The following is a 27,437-nucleotide window of genomic DNA, read 5'->3' as shown; positions in this document are numbered from 1 at the left end:
AGAGGAAGTGAGAACACCCACCCCTCCCACACATACACACCTTTCTGGCACCAGCAACCTGTTCACTTGACTCAGCTATAACATGAAACTGCGGCCTTAATTTATGAATTTATGAGATTTTTTTTCAGCATGAGTACCAGCAAACTCCGCCTGCTTTCCAAGCGAGACAGATGATGGCTCTGAATCAGAAGTCATACAATATTACACAAATGCCAATAGTTTAAATGAAGCATTTTTACATCAGATACACATTGTTCTTTAACAAGACATTGCTAGCTTCTCACATACCACTAACTCATTATTCAGAATAGCAAAAGTGCTGGGAAATCTCTGGTGGCAGAAAAAGAGCCAGTCAATGAAGGACACACAGAGGGAAAGTGTACACACATACCAAGTGGCTCTGCTAAATATGAGGAGCTTCTATTATTACTCATGTACTCTTCTGAATGCTGCATTCAGCAAATATTTTTTTTTCTCCAATACTAATGACTTTAGCTTACCAAAATTTTCCTATGTGGTCTACAGCAATCTACTCTTTGTTGCACCCTACTGTATCTTTTGTATCTTCTTCTAAAATGCAAAAGTCTGAGAATTAATCATGCAGTGTCCTCCTCAATGTCTCAGAACTCCTTTTGAACAAACAGGCCTATAATTATGCAAACAAACTTACTATTCATTCTTTTTAATTTAAAACATGAACACAGTGAGATAGGGGAAAAACATCTATGTCTACCATTTAACTTCTTTACCTTGCTTTTGTTACTTGAAAAGTACTGTAAGTCTACAAGTTTTTCTGCCAGCCATTCTGTAAAACACTCTAACTTAGAAAGAATCACCCTTTTTACTTCGTTCATTTGTAAAGAGAAATCCATTGAAAGCAGTGTTTAAAATTTCACAAGCACCTTACCCTCACACAGATCTAGTCCTTCAATGTGCCTTCACAGAATCACAGAATGGCTGAGGTCTGCAAGGACCTCTGGATGTCACCTGGTCCAAGCCCCTGCTCAAGCAGGGCCACCTGGAGCTGGGTGCCCAGGGCCATGTCCAGATGGCTTGTGAATACTTCCAAGGAGGGAGACTCCACCACCTCTCTGGGAAACCTATGCCAGTGCTCAGTCACCCTCACAGTCTGTGCCCACTGCCTCTGGTCCTGTCACTGGGCACCACTGAAAAGAGCCTGGCTCTGTCCTCTTGGCACCCTCCCTGCAGGTGTTTATATGCATTGATGAGATCCCCCCAAGCCTTCTCTTCTCCAGGCTGAACAGTCCCAGCTCCCTCAGCCTGTCCTCATGCGAGAGCTGCTCCAGTCCCTTCATCATCTTGCTGGCCCTTCATGGGATTCTCTCCAGAGCGTCCATGTCTCTCTTGTACTGGAGAGCCCAGCACTGCACACAGTACTCCAGGTGTGGCCTCACCAGCGCTGAGCAGAGGGGACAGATCATCTTCCTTGACTTGCTGGCAATACTTTGTTTAATGAAGTCCAGGATTCTTCCTTCTTTGCTGCAAGTGCATGTTGCTGCTGTGTGTTCAATTTGGTGTCCACCAGGACTCCCAAGGTCTTTTCTGAAAAGCTGCTTTCCAGTTGGGCAGCCCCCAGCACGCACTGGTGCCTGGGGTTGTTCCTCCCCGGGTGCAGGACTTTGCACTTCCTCTTGTTGAACTTCATGAGGTTCCTGTCAGCCCATTTCTCCAACCTGTTCAGGTCCCTCTGGACAGCAGGAGGACCCTCTGGTCTATCAGCCCCTCCTCCCAGTTCCGTGTCATCAGCAAATTTGGGTGCATTCTGCCCCAACATCTAGTTCATTAATGAAGATGTTAAACAGGATTGCACCCAGTTATTGACCCGTGGGGTACACCAGTAGTCACTGGCCTCCAGCTAGACTTGTGCCACTGATCACCACCCTCTGGGGGTGATCTTCAGCTTAGTAATCACAGTGGATACACTATGTAAATCACTGGCAACCATTTTAGGATTCCAACTGACTGAAAGACAGAGATAGTAACAGCAGTTACTTCATTATGAACTGATGATGAGATCCATGCACTACCCTAAATAGTACACTAAATACAGTATTTACTATGTAAATAAGGCATTCTGAAGTCCTACCTAATTTGGCCCCTTAATTCCTCCTTAACCAACATTTAAATACCTCTCAAACAGATCCATCTTCTTGAGAATTCAGGCACTATTACATGTACCTAATGCAAGAAAAGCCCTACCCTTCTTAGCATGTAGCTTCTTCTTTGTGTAGTCTTTGCTTCTCCACAGCTGAAATGTCAGAAACAATGGGCTTCACCAAATAAGTTTAATTCTTTTGTGGCTTGATCTTGTAGAATAATATAATATCTCTGTGATGAACTGCCAAGAAACTTAAGTGCAAGCAATTCTGAAAGAGTAATTGTATTTTTGGCAGCAACTACAAGATAGCTCCTGGAGATCCACATGCATCTGTAACAAGCCCTATGTCATTGTAGATACTTATGGAAGAGCTTGTTTTGTCTCATAAACAGTAGCTATTTATTTAGGAATTCAAGAGCTATTTCCAACTGAACTACTCACTTTGAAATCACTTGCAGTGCAACAGGTATAAAAATAAACACTATACAGCAACATTTACTGGTAGTTTTTGGGGGGGCTCTCGCATCCTTATACACATATTACTTGCAGCTTACTTTTTGCTCTATTGGAGACTCCAGCAACCAAAGGTTTGGAAAGAACACCGAAGAAAGGAAAGCATATGTACCCAGTATTCCCCAAGCAAAGAACATGGGGAAGGTGACATGCATACACACTATGTACAGAAGGCTAGGACAAAAAAGCCCCACAGCTCAACCATCTGAGGAACCTTATGGACACACAATGGACAGTACACTGACAAGAGCCCCAGTTACTAGCAAATAATTTCTCTCAGGATCAGATACAATAACCTTTAACTTCCAAAGCTTGTTAAGACTGTTTCTTTAAAACAGCCTCTTAAAATCTATGGTAACATATGCACATTTTAACATATACATACCGTAATCAGAATAGCTGTGATAAGAATAAATTGTGCTTATAGAGGTTTTTGTTGGAGGACTCCTAAAGTATTTCATGTACATCCATGACTTGCTCCACTTACTGAAAAATACTGTAGATAGGAATCCAGCTCAAGGGAATCTTCTACCAAAAATGATCTGCCCTATGCCAAAAACCAACATGCACTAGAGATTTGTGCATAACTCACACCCTTAAACTCCTATTCTTTAATTAAAAAGTCTGTCCTGCAGTTTGTATTATCCAACTATCTTTTCTTAATAAAATAAATAAAACACACACACATAAACATCTAAAGGAATCAATCTGTTCTTTAAAGTCCTGCTGGAAAATAAAGCCCAAAACTAAATGGACCACTAAAAATGAATACAAATTTACCACTGTGACATGTCAATACAGAATCAATTATTTTTATGATGTTTTCCACATTTACACAAGATCATTCCACGTCTGGAGTGGTTAATAACAGGACACACTCCTTCACTTCAAAACTCAGTTTCAACTTGACCTACTTTCATGCTCCATGTTTAAAGCTTAACATTAGGCTGCCCGTTATGGAAGCAAACAGACGTATATGGTACACATAGAGAAAACAACTTCCAGTCTTAACATACACTACTAAACATGTTTTGATCACCATAATGTTTATTTTAGTAGTAAGCTTTAGATATGTTTATTCTTGGTGGTCCGTGTATGAAATCTAACTCAAGAGTAAGATGCTTCATAACGCTTAAAACAGACAAGCTGTAAGTCCACCTCCCTTCTACACACAGCAACACACACACATGTATAAAAGTGAAAACTACATATTCATGAGGTTTCCTTCCATATATGTCAATACAGAAGACAGTTTGCATCTAAAGAACACAATGACATGCTAAAGAGTAGTGGTACATATTTGCTAGCAACTCCATGGAAGGTGTAGGTACACTAAAGTTTGCAGCTATAGAAAGAAGAGACATCTATTTTCTTATTCTCTCCTACCCAGGAAATCCACAAGAAAAAGAAGTTTGCTGTGATGCCATCAATTTCCATGCAAGTTTCTTGGAAATTACTTTGATGGGAATCCATGAAGCACATGCACATCCTACCATTCCACATGAACACATGTGCTGGCTCCAAAGCACTGCAGGATCTTTTTACGTTAGGTTAGGGTGATCTTCCCGAGAGAAAACATACTTGCTCTGAATAACGTGTTATGTTTGTGATATAGATACTGGAATTGCTGGTCCAATTTATATCCAGCATTTTTAGTTTGCAAGCCATGTAACTATCATTATTCTATTCTTCCAGTATATACTGGTGGAAACCTCAGGTGGTTCTGAGATAATCTGTGAAGATACATGTATGTAAACCAGTACAAATTCCAAAGGAGCCACCTACTATAGCAGACACCTGATTTGCTGAAATCACATGAAGCTCCACACAAACTAATCTACTTACATGAGGGAGGTAGTAAGCATTTAATACCAAAATGGTTCAGCCTTAACAATGTCAACCTAAGCATTAATTTACTATAAGAAACAACTTTAACAGCTCTAGTGGCAGGAAAAACAACTGCTCAGGACTTTTCCTCTGCCCAAGTAGAAACACAATGACACGCTGCTTAAGCATCTGGCAGATTTTTATGTTGCACACAGGGTAAGCTATTTCAACATAAATATTTATTGATAAAACTTATATAAAATTACATTCCTAATTAACAACAACAACAAAAACCCATGCCAAACCATAAATCTGCATTTAAAATCTGTAGCTAAATTAAGACGACTTTTCTTTTAGTAAGTTTAAGTACCTATACAACGTCAGATACAAAGATGAAGGCCTGAAAAAATAAAATGGAATCAAAATGCATGTTGTATTTCTTACTAGCACCTTTGCCAACAATGCTGTGTTTTCCTGTTATGTTCTGTTCACGTTATAAAAGGAAAAGAAAAGCAAAAAGCCTAGCTTGCATACTATGTATGTCTTTAGCTGATCTGTAGAAAGAATTTGTCCATATTAATCATCTCTTCATCATCAGAATTAGAAACATTTCTTGGCCATTCTTTTGAGCCTCTAAATAAAAAGTTGTTTCAAAACACTAAGGAATAATGTCTCTTCTTTCTTCCAGAATAATTTGCAAGGTGTGGACAATATGTTTCTGACCATATGCTATTATTCACCTCTGGTAAAACACATATAAAGATAACACACCAATTATCTTATTTTCCTTAGAGAGAGGAAAAATGCTCTATGAATTTCTGCTGCAGTATCATTGTGGAAAAAGTTACAATCTCATGACTATTTTAAAATTTACAGTAGCTTTGACTTTTAATTCACTGATAACCAATAGAGGTCCACTCTCCCTGGTTCCTCTTTACAACATTTCACTCCTTTTTAACATTTTGTTCTACTTACGCTGGCAGAGGCTAAAATAGTTGGAGGCAATCACAACCTACTTCACAGTACCTCATTGTGCGTAACTCTAATTCTACAAAGGTATTTAAGAGCACAGACTTACTCTTAATCTGTGCTGTATTTTTTGACGTGGGAGAGCCTATGCTCAAGTAAGGTTTTATATTTGTCAGCCACATCCTACAAAAATACTGCAAAATCAAAACATTTGTATTAAAGTCACACTGACTGCACTAGTGAAAACAACAAGAACAATATAATTAGACACCTACACAAACTTACAAGTTTATAAAAAATAATTATTACAGAACACTGGAATTCCATATCTGGTGAAGCAGTCAGAATCCATAAAAAAACCAGGATGTTACTTCAGCAGAAAAGGAATTTACTACTGCAATCCTACCCAATTCTTATAAGATTTTATTATTGTGCTACATTAACATCTGATAAAGACACTGAAAAGCCACAGTGCAAAGCCCCAGTTTTTACAAGTGGGGCTTTACAACATAAAGGTATGACTTACACCCAGAATACTACAGAACACAGTTGATCCTTTGATTTTCACATGTATATACAAAATGTTAGCAATAAAATCTGGTAAATCCAAAAAATCTTTGCTGAAGGATGCTTTATTTGAAGTAGTTTATTCTCCTATTTATCAGTTTTTGTCAAAAGCACCTTCCTCTGAAATCTTCCATTTAATACTTTTTTTCCTCCTAACAACATACTTTTTTTATTTTTTAGAAAGAATGGCTTACTGCCATCTCCTGCTTCATAAATTTGAATTCTTTTTCCTACTTCCTACTGTTTCAGTTGTGTTTGAGATAATTCCTTTTGCTCAATTTGCACCCCACATAGCAATATGGCATTCTCTAATTTTTTATATGAATGTACAGGAAGCAGGAATACACATGCAGCTGAGGTGCCCATTTAATATTTCTAGGACAGGGATTTTTCTTAAAAATGACACTTTTTTTGCTAAAATTAAATTCATATACTTGATAAAATACACTTTTCTCTAGGTTTGAGTGTAGCGAAAGCTTACATGCTTTAAGAGTGTTATCTTCCAATTTTATTCTAAACCTGATCATGGAAAAAATACCATAAAGACAAGACTAAACCAGAAACATTCATTAGAGCACATTTTTAATGCCATGGCCTTTAAAGAACAGTTACAGAAGACTTTGATCACTGGATATAAAAGAATCTTTGTTACTCTCTGTTCTGGTAGCCTTATGTGCCTCCATTATTACAACATATTTTTAAGAGATTTTTTGAGAAAAAAATCCTCTAGATTTTAAAAGTTGTCAAGATAACTGAAATTATACATAAGTTTGGTTTAATACTTCGTTAGCACAAAGAGAAAATGACTCTCCTTTTTCCCTTTTCTCATTGGGATGCAATGCCTTGACAAGTACAGGCCATGATTATGGAGGATGTATTCTTTTTGTTACCTGACAGAAATATTGCAAACCTCTGTGGAACGATTGCTGGAAGTGACTTATTGTGTGTCCTCCTCTTAAGGGAAGGTAAATCTCCAGAGTGGAATGCAGTGGATGTACACAAAATCTATTCCATAATAATTCCCAAAGCAACATAACCTGCAACCTTAGATGTTAGCAACACCAGGGGAGCTTGGTGTGCTGACTCTAAGAGGAACAACATGGAGGGTGGAGTGGAGTGGAGACACCATGGCCAGGCTCTGTGATATCATCACAGGGATGGGGAACTGGAATGATAGCAACAAGAATGGAAGGTCCCTGCACTGAATCCACTTAAGCAAGGAGGTGAAATAATGGGGGGCTCTGTCAACCTACTGCCCTACTTCTGATTTATAAGTGCCCCATTCTGGAGTACTGACATGGAACTTTGCTCATTATAATCTCATTAACATACCAAAACACACCTCCATCCCAAAAGCTACCCACCTGCAAGGTGCAACCACCCCTCACTGAGCATGCACTTTGAATTTTCTCTAGCATATACCTTTAAAAGTAAAGCAAGGAGATTTTACACCAATCATAATAAAGGTATGTATGACTAGAGTCAGTCAAGCTCCACCTAAAAAATAAGTAAATATAAAAGGGCTTAAGAGAGGAGGAACGCTAAGGAAGACACCATCATAGACAAGTTGGGAGGACATCGCTGACTCCTGGGATCAGTTGACGGGCTGAACCTCTCTTCCACACCATAGGGACGCCTGTTGGGTAAGATACAAACCCTCGGTTATACCGAGTGCTTCCCCAGGAAAATTAGAAATCTCTAAAGAGTTTTTCCATAATTTAGTGTGCTTACAGTCGACTGTATTATTATTTGCATGGCTTTGCAGACAGTCTATTTATCACCAGCAATCCAAAAGAACCTGTACTGTCACTTTAATAAACTGCGCTGCTCATTAATCTAGTCATAGTTCGTTAACGCAACCAAACTCCCTAAGTCTGGTAATTCTCATGTGTTGAACGCGGCTAAGCTGAGAGCACACTATGCTTTAGTACATCCGTCATCGTGATAGCTCAACATATTGAACGCAACAGGACTTACAGTGTTGAATAGGACATCACTCAGAATTTAAACCTAGCCACCCCCAGCCCCTAGGACATCCGAGGACAAGCTGGAATGCAAGGGGGTTTATTTTCTGCCAAACTATGTTATGCTTTAACGCAACACCCCCTCTGCTAAAAAAAACTTAAAAGCAAATCCTGTAACACGTCTAAATTCTGAGGAAATAGGAACATAACTGAAATGCATCTCTAATATTAAGATACAAAAGTATGTTATAAAATATCAATAGCTGCAGGCTTTTCTTTAGATTCCAGAATTAAACTAAAGAACCTACCTAAAATCTGCCTAAAATATCCTAAAAAAAATACTGTTAATTTCACTGACATACGAATCAGGCCTTCTGTGTGATCACAATAATACTGAATGGCAAATAAGTGGCAAAAGATTAATTTCATGCTTATGCAATAAATATAGTCATTTTCTGTAAGTACATCTTTTACGTATTACAGATCCTCACTTCTCATTGTGGATTTAATTTCCTTAAAGAAAATAAAAGATGTATTTTAACACTTAAAAATGCATGTATCAAGACTTTAATCATGCTCAAGGGAATTACAGCTTTGGGCCAAAAATTAACACACAGAGACCACAACCACCAGGTGCTTCTCAGCATTCCTACAAGCCTGGCCAGATGCATGGGTACCATGCAGGTAATTCACAGTGGGATCCTTTTTGGAGCTACAAACCTACAAATTGCAGTAACTGAATGGCTCACTGCTATAGCCTGCTTCTTCCTTTCAGCTGAGATTTCTGCTCCTAAAGACCTGTCCTCAGGTCAAATAAATGAAAGATGATCTTCCTAAAAGGCAGCACCTTTCCTTCAGTTGTCTCCCTTTTCAGCATCTTAATTCTTTCCTGTCACAAGATGAGAATCTCTAATTGAGTGACAGGACTACTTTGCGACAAACTTGAAAGTCTCCTTGCTAAGTTTCTGCTTCTCTTCAACTTCTCTTAGCAGGCCTTGTGAGAGACTGAAAGCGTTAGCGTCTCAAACAGCGTGCTGGGGCAAGTTCTGCTTGAGGACTAACTCAGCCCAGCAAGGAGCGGCAGGTGAGAAGCAGCCGATCAGCACCGGGCACCAGCAGCAGGAGGGGGAGGCCGTGCCGGAGGGTGCGCAGCTCCCTGTTCCGAGAACGCCGCTTTGGGTAGGCTGAGCAGGGCAGCTCACCGTGCATGGCAAAAGATCACTTCTCCAGGGAGGGGGAGGTTGCTCCCCAGGCGACCCCCAAGCCCAAAGGCTCACAAACCGATCAGGACACCTAACGGGCCTGAGGAGTTCGGGTGCCCGCCCCAAGGAGGGGAAAAGATGATAACAAGGGCACGAACTGGAGCCCCACGTGCCCACGCCCGCGGGCCGACGAGACCAACGCTGGGCCCAGGGCCGGCGAAATCTTTCTCTTCTCTCCCTCTCTCTCTCTCCCTTTTCCTTTTCCATAATCCATCCCTACACCTCATCCCTTTAGGCACAAACCGTTGACCAAGTCTGGGACTCGGAGCGGGTCCAGCCGCCCCGGGCTCCTCTCTGAGACGGAGTCCAGAAAGCAAGGGGGTCCGCTCTGAACCTCCTGACTCAGCGGGAGGGCTCTCCTTGTGGTCCTCCCTGAACTGATTCCCAGATAAGCAAGGCCTGTGGTACATGTCTGGTGATGCACGGTTAGCACACGTTACATCGCTTACTGACATGGTTTCGTGCCGATTTTGTGGTGAGCATACCGATTTTGGTGGTGAGCATGCCGATTCTTGTTGTGAGCAAATAAAAATGGAATTTTGTGACTTAAAGGATCCCTGGTGTTGTTTCACCTTAATCCTGACCTGGGAATCGGCAAACCTGAGGCGTCGCCCTGAGAAACTGGGACATGACAGGCCTAAGAAGGCTTGTCTGAAATTGAGGCTATTTAGCAACCTCCTTCAATTCCTCCATGCCATCCTTGCGGGCCTGAGAAATACACACCACCTGCACCATGAGCACATATGTTGTCTACAACAGTGAACTTCAGCTTGTTTTTCTAAAATAAAGCAAAACCAAACCAAACGCCTGCAAAACCAGTCAACACTAAGGGGAGCCAAAAACCAGGAGAACAACTTTTGGTTAGTTTTGCATGGCTAAGTGTATGTTAACTAATTGCTAAAGGAGAAAGTATTAGTTCTGTGATACTGCTAGGAAGCTGCAACATGGCGCAGATAGATTATTTACGCTTTCTGTCTTTGAAAGACGAGCTCAAAGACTTCTAAATACAAACTACAGCTCAAATTGGTTCAGTGACTGAAAAATTAGGGTCATGTCAGATTTTTAAGAGTGCATTTTCTTGTAAAGAATCTCTACCTTTATGTTCTCACTTAAATTTATATTTCTTCATCATTTCTTTCCATGTCTTACTCATTAACATACTCGTATCTTGCAAGACAGCATCAGATCCACACAGAATTCTCATGTCATTTGCAAACTTATTCATCAACATTAGAACCACTACTAAGAAAGACATCTTTTTTTAACACTTTTCATTCATCACACTCAACATTATTTACAGTTCATCATTTTTCCACATGTTTGAGACCATATCACATCAAAATAGATCCAGAATTTTAAAATGAAAGTTACTGGCAACAAATACATAGCCTAACTCATCTGACAAAATAGCAGTTAATTTTTGTTCATGAGCTCAGAATCTGAATTTACTACAGACGATCCAAAGACTTGGACTACATTAGCATTAGTGAAAAAGTAGCAGGTCTGCAGAGTGAAACAGTTGGTGCTGAGGACCTGAAAAATACATTTTGGGGGAAAAGCATTGCTTCAGACTAGATGTCTCCTGGTTTTGAAGACTGAAATCCCTCCCATCAGCAGTTGTGCATCTTCCTATTTTGTTTCAGCTGAAAGGAGTGAAGTTTGAATCCTAGGAGACTGTTCAATGATGGAAGAAGCATAGCATCCTAAGTGGCACTGGGCAGATTTGCTTCAAAGATATATTTCTGATCCAAGTGAAAAGATTAATACAGATATATCAAAATAAAAATGGTATTCCTTATTTCCTCAATGATTCTCTTTTCTAGTAGTCAAACTGAAGCATATCCACAACTTAATACAGATTTCTTAAATGTAAAAAATGTATTTCAGAAAATTTTAAAACCTCCACAACATGAGGTCAAAGAACACTGTTAAAATGGCATTTGTCCTAATAAAGTCCTTGGGTATGCATTGAAGTTACTCAGGGGCTTTATGTACGAGTCATTCCATCAATAGTAAATTGAAGAACATAATGTCCATTTTTTCTAAAATATTATAAATAAATATGAGATACTTTTCCATTAAAGAAATCACTTGCAGATATCTTTTTAATGCCCTCAGTTTTTCTAATTTAAATTCTATTACTACAGCATCATTAGAATTCCAAGCAGGCAGATTTGGTCTACATGAAATGGGATGTGGGACAGGCCTTTTGTGACACAATTAAGATTGTTCTTTCAAGGGCATCGACACAGAAGGTGAACGCTAATTTTACTAATATGGTAAAGGGGGATGAATGACTGTGGGAAGGAAGGAAAGCAAAAACAAACGATTTAGCATAATTTTTTTTCTGTTCTCTGTCATATTTAACTTTCACTTTCTAAACAGGTTATTACAGGGACAACTATTTGCATAAAAAGATTACAGATTGCATGAAATGTCAAAGACAGCTTTGCAGCTATAATACAAACAAAGAAAAAGCAGTCTTTGCAGATGTCAAATGAATTTTAAGGAAATGATCAAAGATATTCTGATAATAGCACATGATGCATAAAATACCCCCAACACTAGGTGTCAGAGTGCATATGCTGTTTCTGAAAATAACTTAAAATATCTGCACTTCCCCATATCAAAGCCAGAGCTCCATGCAAATTAAAAAGGAAAGCTCTTTTTCTCAGTTCTGAAATACTTTTTTCCAACCAGTTTTTATCAGATGGGAGAACTAAAATAATCATAAAATCATAGCTCAGACCAAACGGTATTACAAAACAAAACAATTTAAATATTTTTTAAAATAGCTGCTCTGAAGCAATTTAAATCATCTAGCTAACACCCTTTTCAATGCTGTCTTACTTGGTTCAAATTGCTGGTCATGAAGCACAAAGCATACTACACATTGGTTTTAGCTTACACAAAGAATAAGTAGCTATCAGACACTCAGGTCGTATTTCATAAATTCTTGAAAGCCTATATACAATATATGTAATACGTATATTTAAAAAAACCTATACAATAAAGTTTCCTGTCACCCAGTACTCGTCTTTCCATTACCTTACATAACCTATCAGAATGAAAGCTGAAAAGTTCATCAACCCTAAAGGAAATATTCTTGAATATTAAGACTGACACACACCAGCACAAAGTCAGTCATAAGACGAAATAAATGGAGCCTGTATGATTGGATTTTATGGATAGATGGTGATTATTTGCAGCACTTTGGGAAACCTGAGTAGTCAAAGTACTTTTGCACTGCAGCTCAAATCAACTACCAAATGGTCATAAAACTAGCATGATCCTAGAGGAAATACGAATATTTCCACTAATTTTAGTTAATACTAAGACTAACTCAAATCAAGAACTCCAGAAAGGAGTGGGCCCATGACATTGCACCCAGTGGCAGCAGAAAAGCAAAAAAGTCTATCTTTAAAATTGACCTCCATCACTTTGTAAGGAGGTTATGACACATCTGAATGTAGTGATAGTGGTATGGATTCAAGTCCTGGAAAGACCCACCACACAGTCATACATGTCTGCATGCTTATCATCAAGGGATGATGATTAGACTATCCATTTGTGCATTTACACCTCAAAGGCCATGAGATCAAGTACAGTAACTGAGAAATGATCAGTAAAGTAATTTGGGACCATATATCTTCCATAGTATAGGTACTGGAAAAATTCTTTGACTATACATAGTTAGACAAAACTATGCATAAATTAAAACTTTATTTAAAAAAAAGATAGCAAAATGAAACAAAGATGTCAGGAATATGGGAACTCCCTGTCTTCAACGTAAACAACAGAGAATGAAAAGATGATGCTTTCTAGTTGATGTTTCCCTGTTCAACCTTAAGTTCCGTTATCATTTGGTATATAGTAACATACTGTACTATAATTTTACATTTGCTAAAACAGGGCCGCTCTCAGAGTATGTACATTATACAAAGTCAGAAAAAAAGCCAGGAAACAGAAAAAGCATTAAACACTTAAAACAAGCAGGGTATTATAAAAGACAAAAATTTGCAAACAGCTACAAAAAGTTTTCATTTTGAGTTTGACAGCCCTTTATTTTTAGCTTAAGCAGTATATATCAAAATACAATTATTCACACATCAAAAATAATGTCCTAAGCTGTCTCATATGTTCTGCAATGAATTTAAGCAATATTTTATGTCCAATAAAGTGTTAATTTGGTAATCAGCAAGACATTAACCTGTAAGATGTAATTACAAAGACCCATTCTTTACATTTAAAAATCACACAAAACAGGTAAGCACAGATAAGTGTGAAAAAATCACATTAATTTTGAGATAGGGAACAGACTTTAATTTCTTCGTATTATTAGAAGAAAAGAACTAGGACCTTGGAGTAGGAATCTAACTCTGAAATATAAATTGTTATGTTTCCTAAAATTTTGTAGAACACAGAAGGTGCTTTACACATGCTTGAAACTAGTCTTTTAAAAAAAAAAAATCAGGAACAAATGGCTTACTCATAGTTAAAATGCAAAGATTTAGGTGGAAAAGAGTTGGCTTATGAATGAAGTATCAACTCAGTAGATACTAACTGCAAAACTACTGGAAGAAGTCAAGGAGACTCTTAAGCTTTCTAAACAGCAATATAGTTTAATACTTCCATCCCTTTTCATTTCCCTCTTGACAGACCTTCTGCAATAGCTTACTCATTAAAAAGGGAATTTTTATTTCAAATTTGCAATGATGCTGGAATGACAATACCTTTTTCCATGTCTGTGTAACTTATTTCTGAGATATAAAATAGAGACAAAAATGGAGTTGTCATAACTCTTCCAAATTTCATGAGAACTTTACCACTTAAAGAACACCATTTTATGAAAAAAAATTTCTTCATCACAATTTTAGGGGCAATGAACTACTACTTTCAATTACTTAGTAGTGAAATCCAAATGGGAAACCAAAAAGAAAAGAAGGAGGATTTTTTGTGAGATGTTGAACACCATTCTTTTAAGATAGCAAAGACTTATTATAAGAATCGGGATGCAGCATTATTTTAAATGAATTTGTTGCACAGAGCAGAGAAGGTCAAAAAAGGTCAGAAAAAGAGAGCCACAAAACACGCAAGAATGAAAAATCTTCTGAGAAGTTGCGTAGGAACTATTTTAAATAACAATACAACCCCCCAAAATTCTTTTCAGTTAAATAGAGTTCTTGGAATGTATGCATTACCTTCACAACAGGATTCAGCAGAACAACACCTGATTTCTTTGTAATAACTTGCTTTGTTGTGTAATGATGTTCTATGAGCTGAGGAATAGTTGGAAACCCAGTTCCTTCAAAACGATACTGATTCTGTATGGAGGTAAAAGGAAATAATAGTTTCTCTATAAGAATATTTTGAACAAGAAACTACAAAAGTGCATCACCAAGCTTCCTTCACTAGTAACAAAACAAAGAAAGGTTTGCTTTTACAGAATTAGATTTCTTTCCTGATGTATTTAATAGCATTTCTACTTAATTAAATGGAATGATAGTTAGGAAGATGATAATTAATAAATGTAAAGTTACCGCATCACTCATTTAAGGCAACATGATAAACTATTTCTTTAAACTCTTAATTTAAAGAGATAGGACAGTTAAATTCAAAACTCTGACAGAGTGAAATAAAAATATTCTAAACCAGAAAAAACAACACTAACTTCCTAATTACTTAAAGTTCTAAGAATTACAGAAACAAACTAAAAAATAAACATCTGACAATAAAATAAACAGGAGATAAGTAACATTATTGTACTCAGATCTTACTGCATTTACAATGTTTGATAACATTAATAAATCTCTGGCACAGGGTGTAAGATGCATGATTGGTCTTTAATACCAGAAGTTTCTACAGTGGCTAAAACTAAAGGCAAGTCATGTATATAATTCATACAGAAGCTGGGCAAGACAAAATTCCCCCTCCCCCGCCCTGGCCCCACTTCATGAATTTATTTCTTTTTATATACATAATTGAACACAACAGAAACAATTAAATATCTGAATATTTTCTTAGTAGCACATAACATTTTCTCAGCAATGACTGCTGTGACATATCATTCTTTCAGGTGTTAAGGGGGAAAAATATTTTCATTACTTATCTTTGCCCATACACTTGACGGGGAAAAAAAGTAATAAAGAAGACATTCTGTCTTCATTCCTCCTGAATGTCTTAAATTATACACTGCAGCTGATTGTGAAACAGGATAAAGTCTTGTGCCTATACAAGACTCAGCATCTACAGTTAGAGAATTCTTCCCACAAGAGAGGAACTGCCATAAGCCAGCCTAACAATGGCAACAGTAAACAAGTACTGCAATTAAAAAAACTCAAAGCACAGACGGTGATTCAAGCTCATTTACACAACTGGGCAATGAAAACCTCTACCACTGGCATGCAGACTTCTGTCTTTCTAGCCCCCAGGGTTAAATTCCTTGCACAATGCATTGCAAATTTCTCTTCCTTACGGGTTAAAGGATTAACTTCCTGAAATCTGTTATCGCTGTTGGTAAAGACAGCTTGCGCATGTCACATTTTTAACATTCCTGGCTATCATAAAAACGTTTTCATACTCTGAATACTTTTTGTTGTTTATTTTGTTGTTTAACTTCATTCACTTATTAAGTAGTGACTCAGCTATGACCAGTAACACTAGTTCCCATTCCTTTCAAATAAGCTCCTTTCTGTGCCGATGATCCAAAAAACCTGATGTCCTCGGACTCTCCCTAGCACAACAACCAGTATTGCCTATTATATGTCCTCATCCCAGACCCAGCCGTGCGCCCATCTGCTGCCATCTATGCAAGACCTTCAGGGCAGACAGTCTTCTTTGATTCTGTGCATTTACACAGGACCCTGACCATTAAGATCACTAACAACAATTTGAAAATAGCACAGCCTCAAATAAGCAGCAGTGAGAAACAACAGTAGCCTTGAATGACAGCAGTTAATTTGGATGCTTAAAGCTGAACGGTGAACTCATTTATCACACACCTAGTTTTATTAGCCTTCAAAATAATGGTAAAACCAGAGAGAGAACACTTATGCAATTAAAGGACCACTGTTACAACAGGTGTATGTCCCCCTCTGCCCTTCCATTATTTCATTCAGAAGAAAATCTTTATATGGAGACCAAGTTTGGTCTCCTGTCAGTGATCCAAGAGTGTGATTTGACCAGTCAGAGACCTGATTTCACATTGTTCATACCAATGTAAACAAACAAACAAATCCCTTGCACCAAACTCTCCTCAAACTTCCCTACCAAAAAGTTCATGAATACAATCCCTCTTGTTATATGACCGTAACAGACCCACCATCTACTAACTCCTTTTAGAGCTCTAAAAGCTTTTTGTCTTTTTACAATCAATGCTTTTTCCACAATAAATGCAGAAAATTCACCCCATAGAAGTATATAAGAAGTCCTGCATTTCTTTAAGAAAATAAGTTTTAACTTCCATGATTGTCAAGAAAATCTGCCACAAATGAATCCCAAGAGCAGATGAACATAATGTCTGATCACTAAATGTACAAGCAGACAGATCTAGTGACATGAAGATGTTCGGACTGTCCAAGCTATGCAATATTAATCAATATCAGTCTTACATTTCAAATGTAATTCCTAAGAGAAAGTAGTGAAATTATGAAAGTAAAGATAGCTTTTTGAATTTTTTTTTTGTGGAAAAAACAATACAAAAAAGTCAGCTTACAGGTAGGCCTCATAGTAATACTTAAAAAAAAAACCCTCTATTTTATCTGACTTGAAAGTCCAATCTACATTTTTTGAAGATCTACTTGCCACATACAATGATTTACACGAAATTACTTCAGCCACACCAAGTATACAATACGCATTTATTTCTACGGGGTCAGATCAGGGAGCTCAAAGCATCTTGTAAGACTCTGTGTGTCCAGGTACAGGTAATTTTATTGCTCTTATTTTCTCATTCAGCACTCTGACAAATCAAAATACTTTAAGGTCATAAAATCAAAATAAAATAAACACTGACTTTGTGTAAGGTTCCCTTCTACAAGGAAAACTCTAGGTGAGAATTAATGAAAACTGCAGCTGGACAAGTGTCCATAATCACTGATCAAGCAGAAGCTTTCCAACATCTACGAAGTTTGAAAAATATCACTGCCTCTCATTAAAAAGACATAAACCAGGCACACAATGTTGACTTCCCCCAGGCATGCGACATCAGCTGGGGATTTAGACAAGGAAATTCCCTCAGTGTGAACATCGTTATGCGATTAAATTTATGTATTTTTCTGTATGTGGGAGATTTTATTACAAGAGACTGAAATATGTTTTGGCAGCATTACTTAATCAAAACTGAGAATGATTTGCTGCTATGTCATACTTCAAGAAGAATTTCTAGTAATGTTATGAGACCTGTCATATTTTGAATGAGTTTGAAATTCTGAAAGATAAAAAGAAAAATGCATACATTAAAAAACCCAAGTAACGCATTAAGAAAAATACAAAGAAATACATTGGATAAAGGCACATAAAAATTAACATACTGTTTAAAATGACCAATTTTTCCTAAGTTAGAGCAACAAGGGGATCAATTCTGTTCCTTATAAGCATATATGCTGTGCAACATCCAGAAGTGTTTGTATTATACTGAACAAAACAATATCCATAGGGCTAAAAAGAACATAAGCATTTGTACTGCAGCAGGGACTTCAATTCCCAACTGTATAGAAACCAACACAGATTATTTTCTTCTCTGTGAATGTTTCCATTTTTCAGGAAGATTCAATGGAATCTTTACAGTCTAAATTAAGAGTAGCCTGCCTAATTAGCACCAACTATGAAAATGGACTGAAAAATAAATAAATGTATGTGCATAAATTAGTAGTAACAAGTTCGGGATTTCAAAATATTTACAGAAATATCTTGGCTTTTCAATATAAGATAAAATATGTTGAATAATGTCACACTTCATATTTTTCTTTTGTTTCCCCAAATGACCTTTCCCCTGATTTCAGCACTGATGGAAATATTCCCAACAACTTTCACATTTTCATATAAAGGCTAAAGCGATTTACCATAGCAAATTATGTAGATCCTAAATTGTTTAGCTGAAATTATAAACTTCCTAACATTGAATATTCAGTACTATATCAGAGACGTACATCAGCATATTGTATGATAAAGTGTCTCCGTTGTCCATCTGAAAACACAGAAAGGACATATTCACCAGGTTTCCCGTGGCTCTCTCGCACCAAGAAGTCTCCTTGCTGTTTTAACAACTCCTGGGCTTCTATTCTTGGAATTGCACCATGATACCAGTCTTGCTCAGCCAATGGTTTCTCAGTGGTTGAAATTACATCAAAGAACTTGGGAAAAATATTGAAGAAAAATGTTACTATAATAGTACATTTTTAGAATTTACTTTTACACGAAAAGCATGATAACAATAATTTCTATTTCTGTATCTAAATTATGTGTTTCTATTAACACACAAAATCAACGCTCTTACATTTACACAAAAGGCATACTGGTCACCTTCTTTTCTATTACCTAAAAAATTAATATATAAAAAGCAGAATTTTATGGAAACGTCCACCAAAGTATGTAATATATTTCATTTGGCCTGCTACTTTTCCTAAGCCATATCGACAAACTTTCTCACACATTCTGACGTGCTAGTAACAACGACTCAAAATGAACCATTTCTTTATAAAGACAGAAACTTCTCGGGCGGAAGAACACAAGAAATTGATTTATACAAAGCATTTGAATTGGATAAACTGTTTTCACAGAATTTACCAATTGCATCCCACATCAATTAATAGCTCTATGAGACATTTTTCCTAGCATTTACACTGTAGCACAATATATACACCTTGGTATAAAGTATGAACTTTAGCATAGAGTTTCTGAAGGCACAAAGATTGTAAGAAATTATTTTCGCTGGCCATAAAAGGAAGTTAATGAGTTTTAACCTACATTTTCACATACTAATTTTAACAAGCTTACATTGTTTAAGAAAACACTGAGGAAAACTTTGTATTTTGTTTAATGACCACTTCAGATTTATTTGTTATGTCTATACAAACAAGCCCTTACTTAAGCTGTATGTCATTCAAAACCGTTAGTGCCAGAGCTCATAGAAATTCTTACTGCCAGAGTGGTAAAGCTCTGAACAAAATAACAGAGTGCATAGTGTATCGTGAGTTGAACAGATAGGTGCATGTGTCCCAGGCAAGCCTGCTGAACTGCCTTTTAGATAACATCATGAAGACCCACAACTCAATTAAGCACAATCCAACAGATACAAAGCATGCAATTCTGAATTAACCTCCCCCACCACTCTGCCCTGATAAAAAACAGGTTTTTCTTTGTATCATCAAAGATGATAGGATATTTCCCCTATGAGGATGGGGAAAGAGAACGGAAACACTCAATTGGTGCATGCAAGGGAAAAATTTGACATGGTGCAGCTATGGGCGTGGTGGAGGCTATCTGCACATTTAAGGTCTTCCCGGGGAGATATTTAGGTTAAGATGACTTACCTAGCCAAAAAACACTAGGAATAACCTCAGACTCTCAGAGTGGTAATGAGTAGACCCAAGAAAGGGAATCTACTCAGAACTTCCTGTTTCCAAATATCTGTAATTCTTTAGCACTTTCACAGTAAAGTTTCTGGTATAAAAAATGCCTTTGTCTGTGGGTTCCTGGCTGCCTTTCTAAGTTATACCTCAAAAGGTCTAATTTAGTCCAGGATTCTGATGGAAAACTGGAGGACATATTTAAGAGCCTGACAGAGCCTCATATTCTCAGACAACAACACTGGGATCTAGAGCCCTGGGCTGGTATGAAGGATAATTTCAGACATAAGATTTGAGGCCAACACTGTAACCAATAGACTCATCACTAGAAAGAGCAAGTATGCTTTATTACAGATTTTCCTCTATTACAGATTCAGAGCTAGGAAGGACTATGTAAGAAATAACAACAGCTTGAAAATAAAGTGCATAGTCAGAGTTTTTAGGAGCAAAAGATGTACTCCAAGGTCCTGTGTTTATCAGCACAGTGAACTACTAAAAGCCCAAGATACTGTTTGGCCACAAAGGCAGTCATATATTTCAAGTTCATCAACAGTTAAATACATCTGAGATCAGAGCTGTCTACCACTGTTAAATGACACTAAGTCATTCTCTTTCAGAAATTCCTAAAAGAAAAAATAGCTTTCAGGATGTTAGACAATGTTATTTACTTGAACATTTATTGTTCAAAGATGCCAATTTTGACTTGACAGAAAACCCAGACCTCTGCTATGCTATCAGGAAATGTTAACGGGTTCAGAGCAGCAAAGCCTTTGCCACCAAAACACATTTCTACTTGAGAGGAAATGTTTCTAAGCATAAAAGGACAGTTCAAGGTCAATAAACTAGTTTATGGTCTTCACAAAGGAAGGTTAAAAAAAAATAAAAAATATGACATGAGACTCATTTTATAGCTTACTGAAGAGGAAGCCACCAAATAATAACTCCTGCTTATGTTTGAACTGGGTCAAGTCTGAGTCACTGTTCAGAGAACCATGATCACATCCCAGAATAAAATATCTTAAAAGCCTTTATGACAGAGAAAGAGCTTATGGAAGAACAACAGAGCATTTTAGACATTGCCAACTGTGGCATTGTTTATGACACTAACAGCAATCTTCCACTTTCTTTTGAATTTGGTCAACCTAGTATTTATTGCTTTAGAAGGAAACAATGAAAATTCCACAAGTATCCTCTGCTGATTGTCTCCTACCTTACACATACCTCTACTTTTGTCATATACTGTGGGGCAATCATAATCAAGGTGGTTTCTCTGATGAAAAAAGTCATAATTATTCACGTTTTGATTGTTATTAAAATTGCATTATTTTTATGAACAAGTCTTCTGACTTCAATGTATTTTCTGTATGATACAATTTTCACCCTCACTGGCTTTTAAAGAAAAAATAGCCAAAAGCCAAGAAAGAACCGTACAAGTGCAAGATATGCATTCATTTTAATATAGATTTCAACTCAGTTTACATCACTTAGTGCTAATGTTTCTACAGCATTTCCCAGTTAGAATTAAATGGTTTAAACACAAGAAAGGTTAGTCTTTAAGGAAGGTAGAGGAAAAAAAGCTACTAGCACAAAAATAAATTCCCGCCTTTTTTCTTTAAACTCTACTGAGTTTAAATATCATTAAGCAACTTAATATGACTATTAAGATACCTGAAAAAACAAGATGCAATTCAATGTTTTACAGTTTCACTTGGGGGATGAGATCTGTTGCTCATTTGTATGTACACACTTACAGAGGCACTTAGTGATTCAACAGCTTAAATCCAGAAATATTTTTCTAAGATTTTTGTTCTTAATTGGAGTGGAAGCTAAAAATAAACAATTAACAAAATCAAACAGAAGGAACTCATACTGTTGAATTTCTGCCCTCCCTCCCAAGCCCTCTCTTTTTTTTTTTTTCCTTCTCTTTTTCCTTCAAGATTTCCATTTATTGCCATATTTTGCTCATGGGTTATTTGGAGGCGGGGCAGGTGGGAGGGTGTGTGCCTTTATAAATTTCATCACACTTTTCCTTCTGAGAGGAGGGAAATGCCCTCATATACTTCATCATGCTCCTCATCGACGCAGTACTGTCCTCTTCACTTAGTCTGAGCCCCCTTCTCTCTCCCTATTTAACAATCCATTGAGACAGCAGTTTTCCTCCAACAGTAGAATGAAGCAGTCCCCAGCTGCTGCCCTTATTCAAGAGAAAAACTGAGCAAACAGAAATGTATTATTTCTAATTCCAAAAGATGACATATTATTCCTGTACTTATGCTGTCAATGAAAAGAAAATAATAATGGGAATGAAATTTTATTAAACTAATAGCTTACTCAATATTGTATTTTCACATATATTCTGAGCTCAAACTTTGCATACTTCCTTATTTTCCATCTTCAAGCAAACAAAACATTTTGTCAAGACATTTTTTCTCTCCCAGTGTAAAAGAGGGGCACAGACACAGATAAGAAAGTAAAGCAATAAATGTAGGTTGATAATTTGAGAGGATTCCCTGTGGAATATCCTGCCTTTAGCCTAAGTGTACCTGACTCATTCCCACATGCTAATATACCATATGAAACCAACATCAATTCCACTTATTATCCTACAAACAATAAAAAGGTAATCCTATAAACAATAACAGATATCTGTAACAAGTTCAAATGCCTCAGTGGCAAGAAAAAAATAGGCAGAAGGGCAGAGGCTGGCATTCATGATGCAATTCATTCAGACTCTTCATTCAGTTCATTCATAGCACTGCATTACAGGTACATGAAAATTGTCCCTTTTCTTGTATTTTCTCTCCTCATTCGATTAAACTCATGTCTCTTGCTATTATAGAAAACTGGCTTGCATTTTGTCCAGGAGAAGCCACCTGAATCCCTAACCTTGCTGTTTCCTCTTCAAACTATATACTTTTTCCCTATATTACCCTTTACCTTCTCATTCTGAGAACATGTAAAGCATTTAAGTTCCAACACATACGTAACAGTTAAAGTCCTGGCTGCTTTTGGAAGTACAGGGTTTCTCTATGAATTTCTTCAGATGACAGAAAAAAAATTTGTTTTCTCTAACTACACACAAAATTCAACTTCTCCCACCAATTAAATATGGGACAGTGTTTTTAGAATAGCACTACATTTAAACCAAAATATGGCTCCACTTTTAAAGTTTCAATATACTTAAAAACATATAATATAAAAACAGGTAGTTAACATCACATTTTTAGACTATACTCCATCAGAGGATCAGTACCAGTCCTTCTCTTGCTCTGCTTCAAGACCTTTTTTTGTATTGGTCTATTTAAAAAAATAGCAAATTCTTTTATGTATGTTATTATTATTTTTTAATACAACTTCAGTAATCTCTTAGCATACTTCATTGATGGATAATAAGTTTTAAGTGCCAGTTTATATATTTAGCAATAAGCATAGTTATGTAATTGTCAGCAGGAAAAAGCTGAGCAGCTGACCACATTAAGAGCTAATTACGAATTCGGGAAGCAAATTTTAGCTGTATATGCATGGTTAGCTTTTCTAACACACAAGAAATTGCTAAATTAAAACACAAAGCAAAACTGAAAATTGATAGGTTTATATATTCTGACTTTGAAGTTTATTTAAATGATAGGTAATCAAGAGAGTACATTTGTTACTCAGATTTTACTTCCTGCCTCAGGTGACCCAGTTCCGATCTTACTTCTCCCAAACATATTCCAAGGCTTCAGCAAGCCTACCTACCATATATCTACACCCAGGTTTACATCAACTTCCATGGAATTAATAGTGATATAGATTGTAATGAAAATCAAATGAGGCACATCGGTTACTTAACATGACACTTTAATTAAAGCCAATGAAAATTTTGACATTGACTTCCCCTGATTTCATCTTCAATATTTTATCTTGATACTCTTCTTGAAATTTTTTTCTCTTCCAATTTTTCTCTGAAGCAGTTTTAGGTAGTGTTGTTATTTTTTAAAAAGAATCATAGCAAGTTGTATAACATATACAAATAGACAAAGTTGAAGGCTATGTCTCATCTACACAAAGAACAGAGGTCATAGCAATTTACGTTTTAATATGCTTTTATTATGAAATGTTGCATTTTTACATCAATTATAAGTTTTATAAACCAAAGATAATGATAATGTGGAGATTTTTTTTTATCTCCAGGGATACTTTAATATTTTAGCAGGGTTTTTCCGACTACTTTTCAAATATGTCGTGCAACTTCCACATTTTTCATAGGAAAAGCCTTCCTGTCCTAATTTTATCTCATTATCATACGTATTATTCCATTCCTTTATCACTATGTACAATTTTCCTATGTATACACATGTATATACACATATATGTATACATATATATGCAATTGTAATCTCTTCCACACATTTTGAATATTGTTTAGCTTAAAGTTTCTTTAATGGGTCTTTGGATGCAATCCTGCAGCATAAAATAGAAGTATAGAAGTCCCATTCATTCTAAAGTTTTCCCAAAAATGCTATTTTGAGCTAATGTTTCAGTGACAAGATCACAATTAAAAGGCAGTTTTAAAAAGCTTTAAAAATTCTGCCCAGCTTTTTTTGTTTGTTTGAGTTTTGCAGAGGGAGTGTTGGGTTTTATGGGGTTTTTTGTTGTTGGGAGGGTTAGGATGATCACATGTTCCACTTCAGGAGGAAGGTCTTCAAGTAAAATCTGACACCTCACTAAGTAGGTGCTCAAGAATTCTAATTAGTCTTGCAAGCTTCTATATGAAATCGATCAGAGGTAATACAAAAGCAAAAGAAACAAAAGTTTCTCCATCCATTAAGGAACCTGAACAAAACCCAACTAAAAGTAAGAGATTCTCAACAACCATTTTCAGTGGGGATTGAAGCAAGATGTGTAATACCTGATTACTTAAATAGTACCAGGTATTGAGGAAGTAGTAGTAGCATTAGTAGTAATACTACTACTAATAATATGCTTATATACTGGTGCTTTGTAACAGATATGGGGAATATAATTATTGCAACAATGGGCAAAACATGCATGACCATATGACCTAATACAGAATATCATACTACACTGTATTTTCAGTAAATCAGACTCACTGGGAAGAGTACTCTTAAAAGTATAGCACGAGCCTGGGACCTGCAAAGAACATACAAGTTATTTTTTTCCTGAAGTGCAACAAGTTGTACTGACAATACTATTATGCCACGATATTACCATGTCTGCTTATCAATCAGAACAGCATTTTTGTAACATTATTTTAATGTAATTTTTATCCATGTAGATGGAAATGCATGATGCTTCAGAAAAAATTCCTACTTAAGCTGTAAAAATAACAGTATGTGGTACAACAACGCAGTATTGATACCACTTACCGACGATGAGCCCAACATGGATTTTGGAGACCTTATAATTCCAGCGATGGAATGACGTATAGTGTCAAATCTTGAGACTTTGTCCTTCTTGTCCTAGGAGAAAAAGTAGTATCTCCAATGAAAATTAGCAAATTGGTACAATAATTGAATTACTAGAGAATGTGGAATGTAGACTCCTGGAGTTTTTTTATTTAAAAGATAGGGGCTGAGCCTCTACTGAAAAAAAACAGTAAGCATCAACATCAGTGGGATTGAGCTACCTCGTATCAATTTAACTGATGACAAATTCTGTAATTCCTTAAATATTTCGTACAATTAGTTTAAGTAACACTATTGTTAACTGTAAGGAGAACTGAAATTCTTTTGCACCCTAAAAACAAAAGACATAATTCTCAGTTCTTCTAAAATACCTATTATTTTAAAAGGACATTGATTTGGAACCATATAATAAAAAAAAGCCCACACAGTAAAACAAAAATACATATGTATATTATCCTTATTTAATACATGGGGTTTTTTTTTCCTTTTATTAACATGTTCTTCTCTAAAAATACATGACGTGTAAATACCAACCAGTGCAAGTTACAAGATCCATTTGTTTTCTGGCACTACCATAAACCATAGGTGCAGCCAGCATCTGCATTTTAAATTCTTTAAGAAGAGGGCTCTAACTGGAACACTGAAACGGCCTTTACGCACCTCTAGTTCAAGGTAAGTCAATTTAAATTCCAAGGTGCTCATAATATATTTCTTAAACTCTGACTTACCATCAGCTCTCAAATTTAATATCAAAGAATCTTTAAAAAAATACAAACCCCATATTTTTAACACTGACAAACTGAGTTTATTTCTTGTAAATCACCCTCAGAAACAGCCAAGATATTTTACTGAGTATTTGCAAAGTAATTAAACCTGAAGCAGTGAGACCACACATTAACAATCTCATTCTAATTAGCTATAGCTTACCTAAACTGTAAGAAACTGATAATGGAGACAGACTACAACTGTTTGCTAATCTTACAAAGAAAAATTGCTTCTAAGTTTTGGATGTACAGCCTTGACTGAAGAAACTGAAAATCTGATATTGTAATAAATGCAGCTTTGGTTTATTCCAGGACTTCCGAATAAGCAACAAAATCTATTCATTCTGTATACAGAGTATACCAGTGTTTGAAAATGACTCCTAAATACCATTTAGTTTACAGGATATAGGTTAAACATTGTCTTAGTAAAATAAGTTTATTTATTTGGTAGCAAAATTCTGCAATGTGCCTTAATTTGTATGCTGTGACAAAACAGTGCAAAAACCAGTCAAATAGTCAAAACACTAATAGGGAGTTTACTGGTCACTGAAATACTCATTAACTATGTGCCCACTTCCTTGATTCCTTTTATCAGACCCAAGTATATTCCTTTTATCAGACTTAAGTAATATTGTATGCCAACTAATTTTCTTAAAATAAAAAACTCTGTGCAGAGTCCTGATTTTTATTTTTATAATATTGATGAATTAAACTGGCTACAAACAAAAAAAAGCCAAGTCATTAAGAATAGGGAGACACAGAGTCTCATTTTGCTTGCATGCTGAGTGTGGGGTGATCCACATATTTCTCACATGAGAAATGAGCCATGAGATTTACCTGCAATTCAATGTACACTTCTTATATGACAGGAAAAAACAAGTTACCAAAAGATGCATGAATTCTACTATGCTTCCCCTAAAGAAATTCAGGAGTTTTCTTTCTATCTTATACTAATAGTGTGCTTATCTAATGACAACATCAAACTACAAGTAAAGTTCTACATTCACCAGTTTCTCCTTTTTGAAAAATGTTTTTAACAAGAGGAGATTCTTTTGACTGGAAGTACCAGAAAAAAGACTCAGGGACTGGGCCATCAGAGGACTTTGATAAGTACCACCAAATATTATATAGAGGCTAACAGTCACATTAAATAGAATGAGTATTAAAATGCAGATTTAAGGGATAAACTTCGGCTTTGTTCAAAATGTACTGCATGACCTATTCAAACTGCAATACATTTATAAACACTGCTTAGTATTTACACAGCACTTTCCCTCTGACATACTGAAACTACTCTGTATCTTACAGCAATGAAGACTCATAAGTATGCAGAGCAGGCATTATCAAACACATAACAAACACAACTGTAGCCTGTACTGAGTTTATTTATTCGAAGCATTTTTAGGGCAACCTGAATAACTGAAGACCAGCAACAGTGGACTTTTACAGAATTTTTTTTGCCATTGCCCAGCCGCA

At 36.5% G+C, this 27,437-nt stretch overlaps 1 protein-coding gene across 11 annotated transcripts in view; it reads right to left on the bottom strand.

The window, feature by feature from the left end:
- The window catches only part of FER (FER tyrosine kinase), a 196,501-nt gene that overhangs the window by 87,454 nt on the left and 81,610 nt on the right, over positions 1–27,437 (bottom strand). For 7 of the 11 annotated variants that reach the window (XM_075020208.1, XM_075020215.1, XM_075020213.1 and 4 more), the window contains exons 11-13: positions 25,159–25,251; positions 18,371–18,574; positions 14,423–14,545 (exon numbers count right to left, since the gene is read on the bottom strand). In XM_075020208.1, coding sequence (XP_074876309.1) covers positions 14,423–14,545; positions 18,371–18,574; positions 25,159–25,251 — 420 coding nt within the window. Of the gene's footprint in view, positions 1–13,133; positions 14,546–18,370; positions 18,575–23,867; positions 24,923–25,158; positions 25,252–27,437 lie in introns of those variants that run through there. The other 4 variants (XR_012648927.1, XM_075020217.1, XM_075020214.1 and 1 more) reach the window with 4 other exon arrangements.

This window comes from Buteo buteo, chromosome Z, assembly GCF_964188355.1.
Source record: "Buteo buteo chromosome Z, bButBut1.hap1.1, whole genome shotgun sequence".
Classification (NCBI taxonomy): domain Eukaryota; kingdom Metazoa; phylum Chordata; class Aves; order Accipitriformes; family Accipitridae; genus Buteo; species Buteo buteo.
The sequence above is the reverse complement of the archived record's forward strand: the minus strand, read 5'-3'. Positions and strand labels throughout refer to the sequence as shown.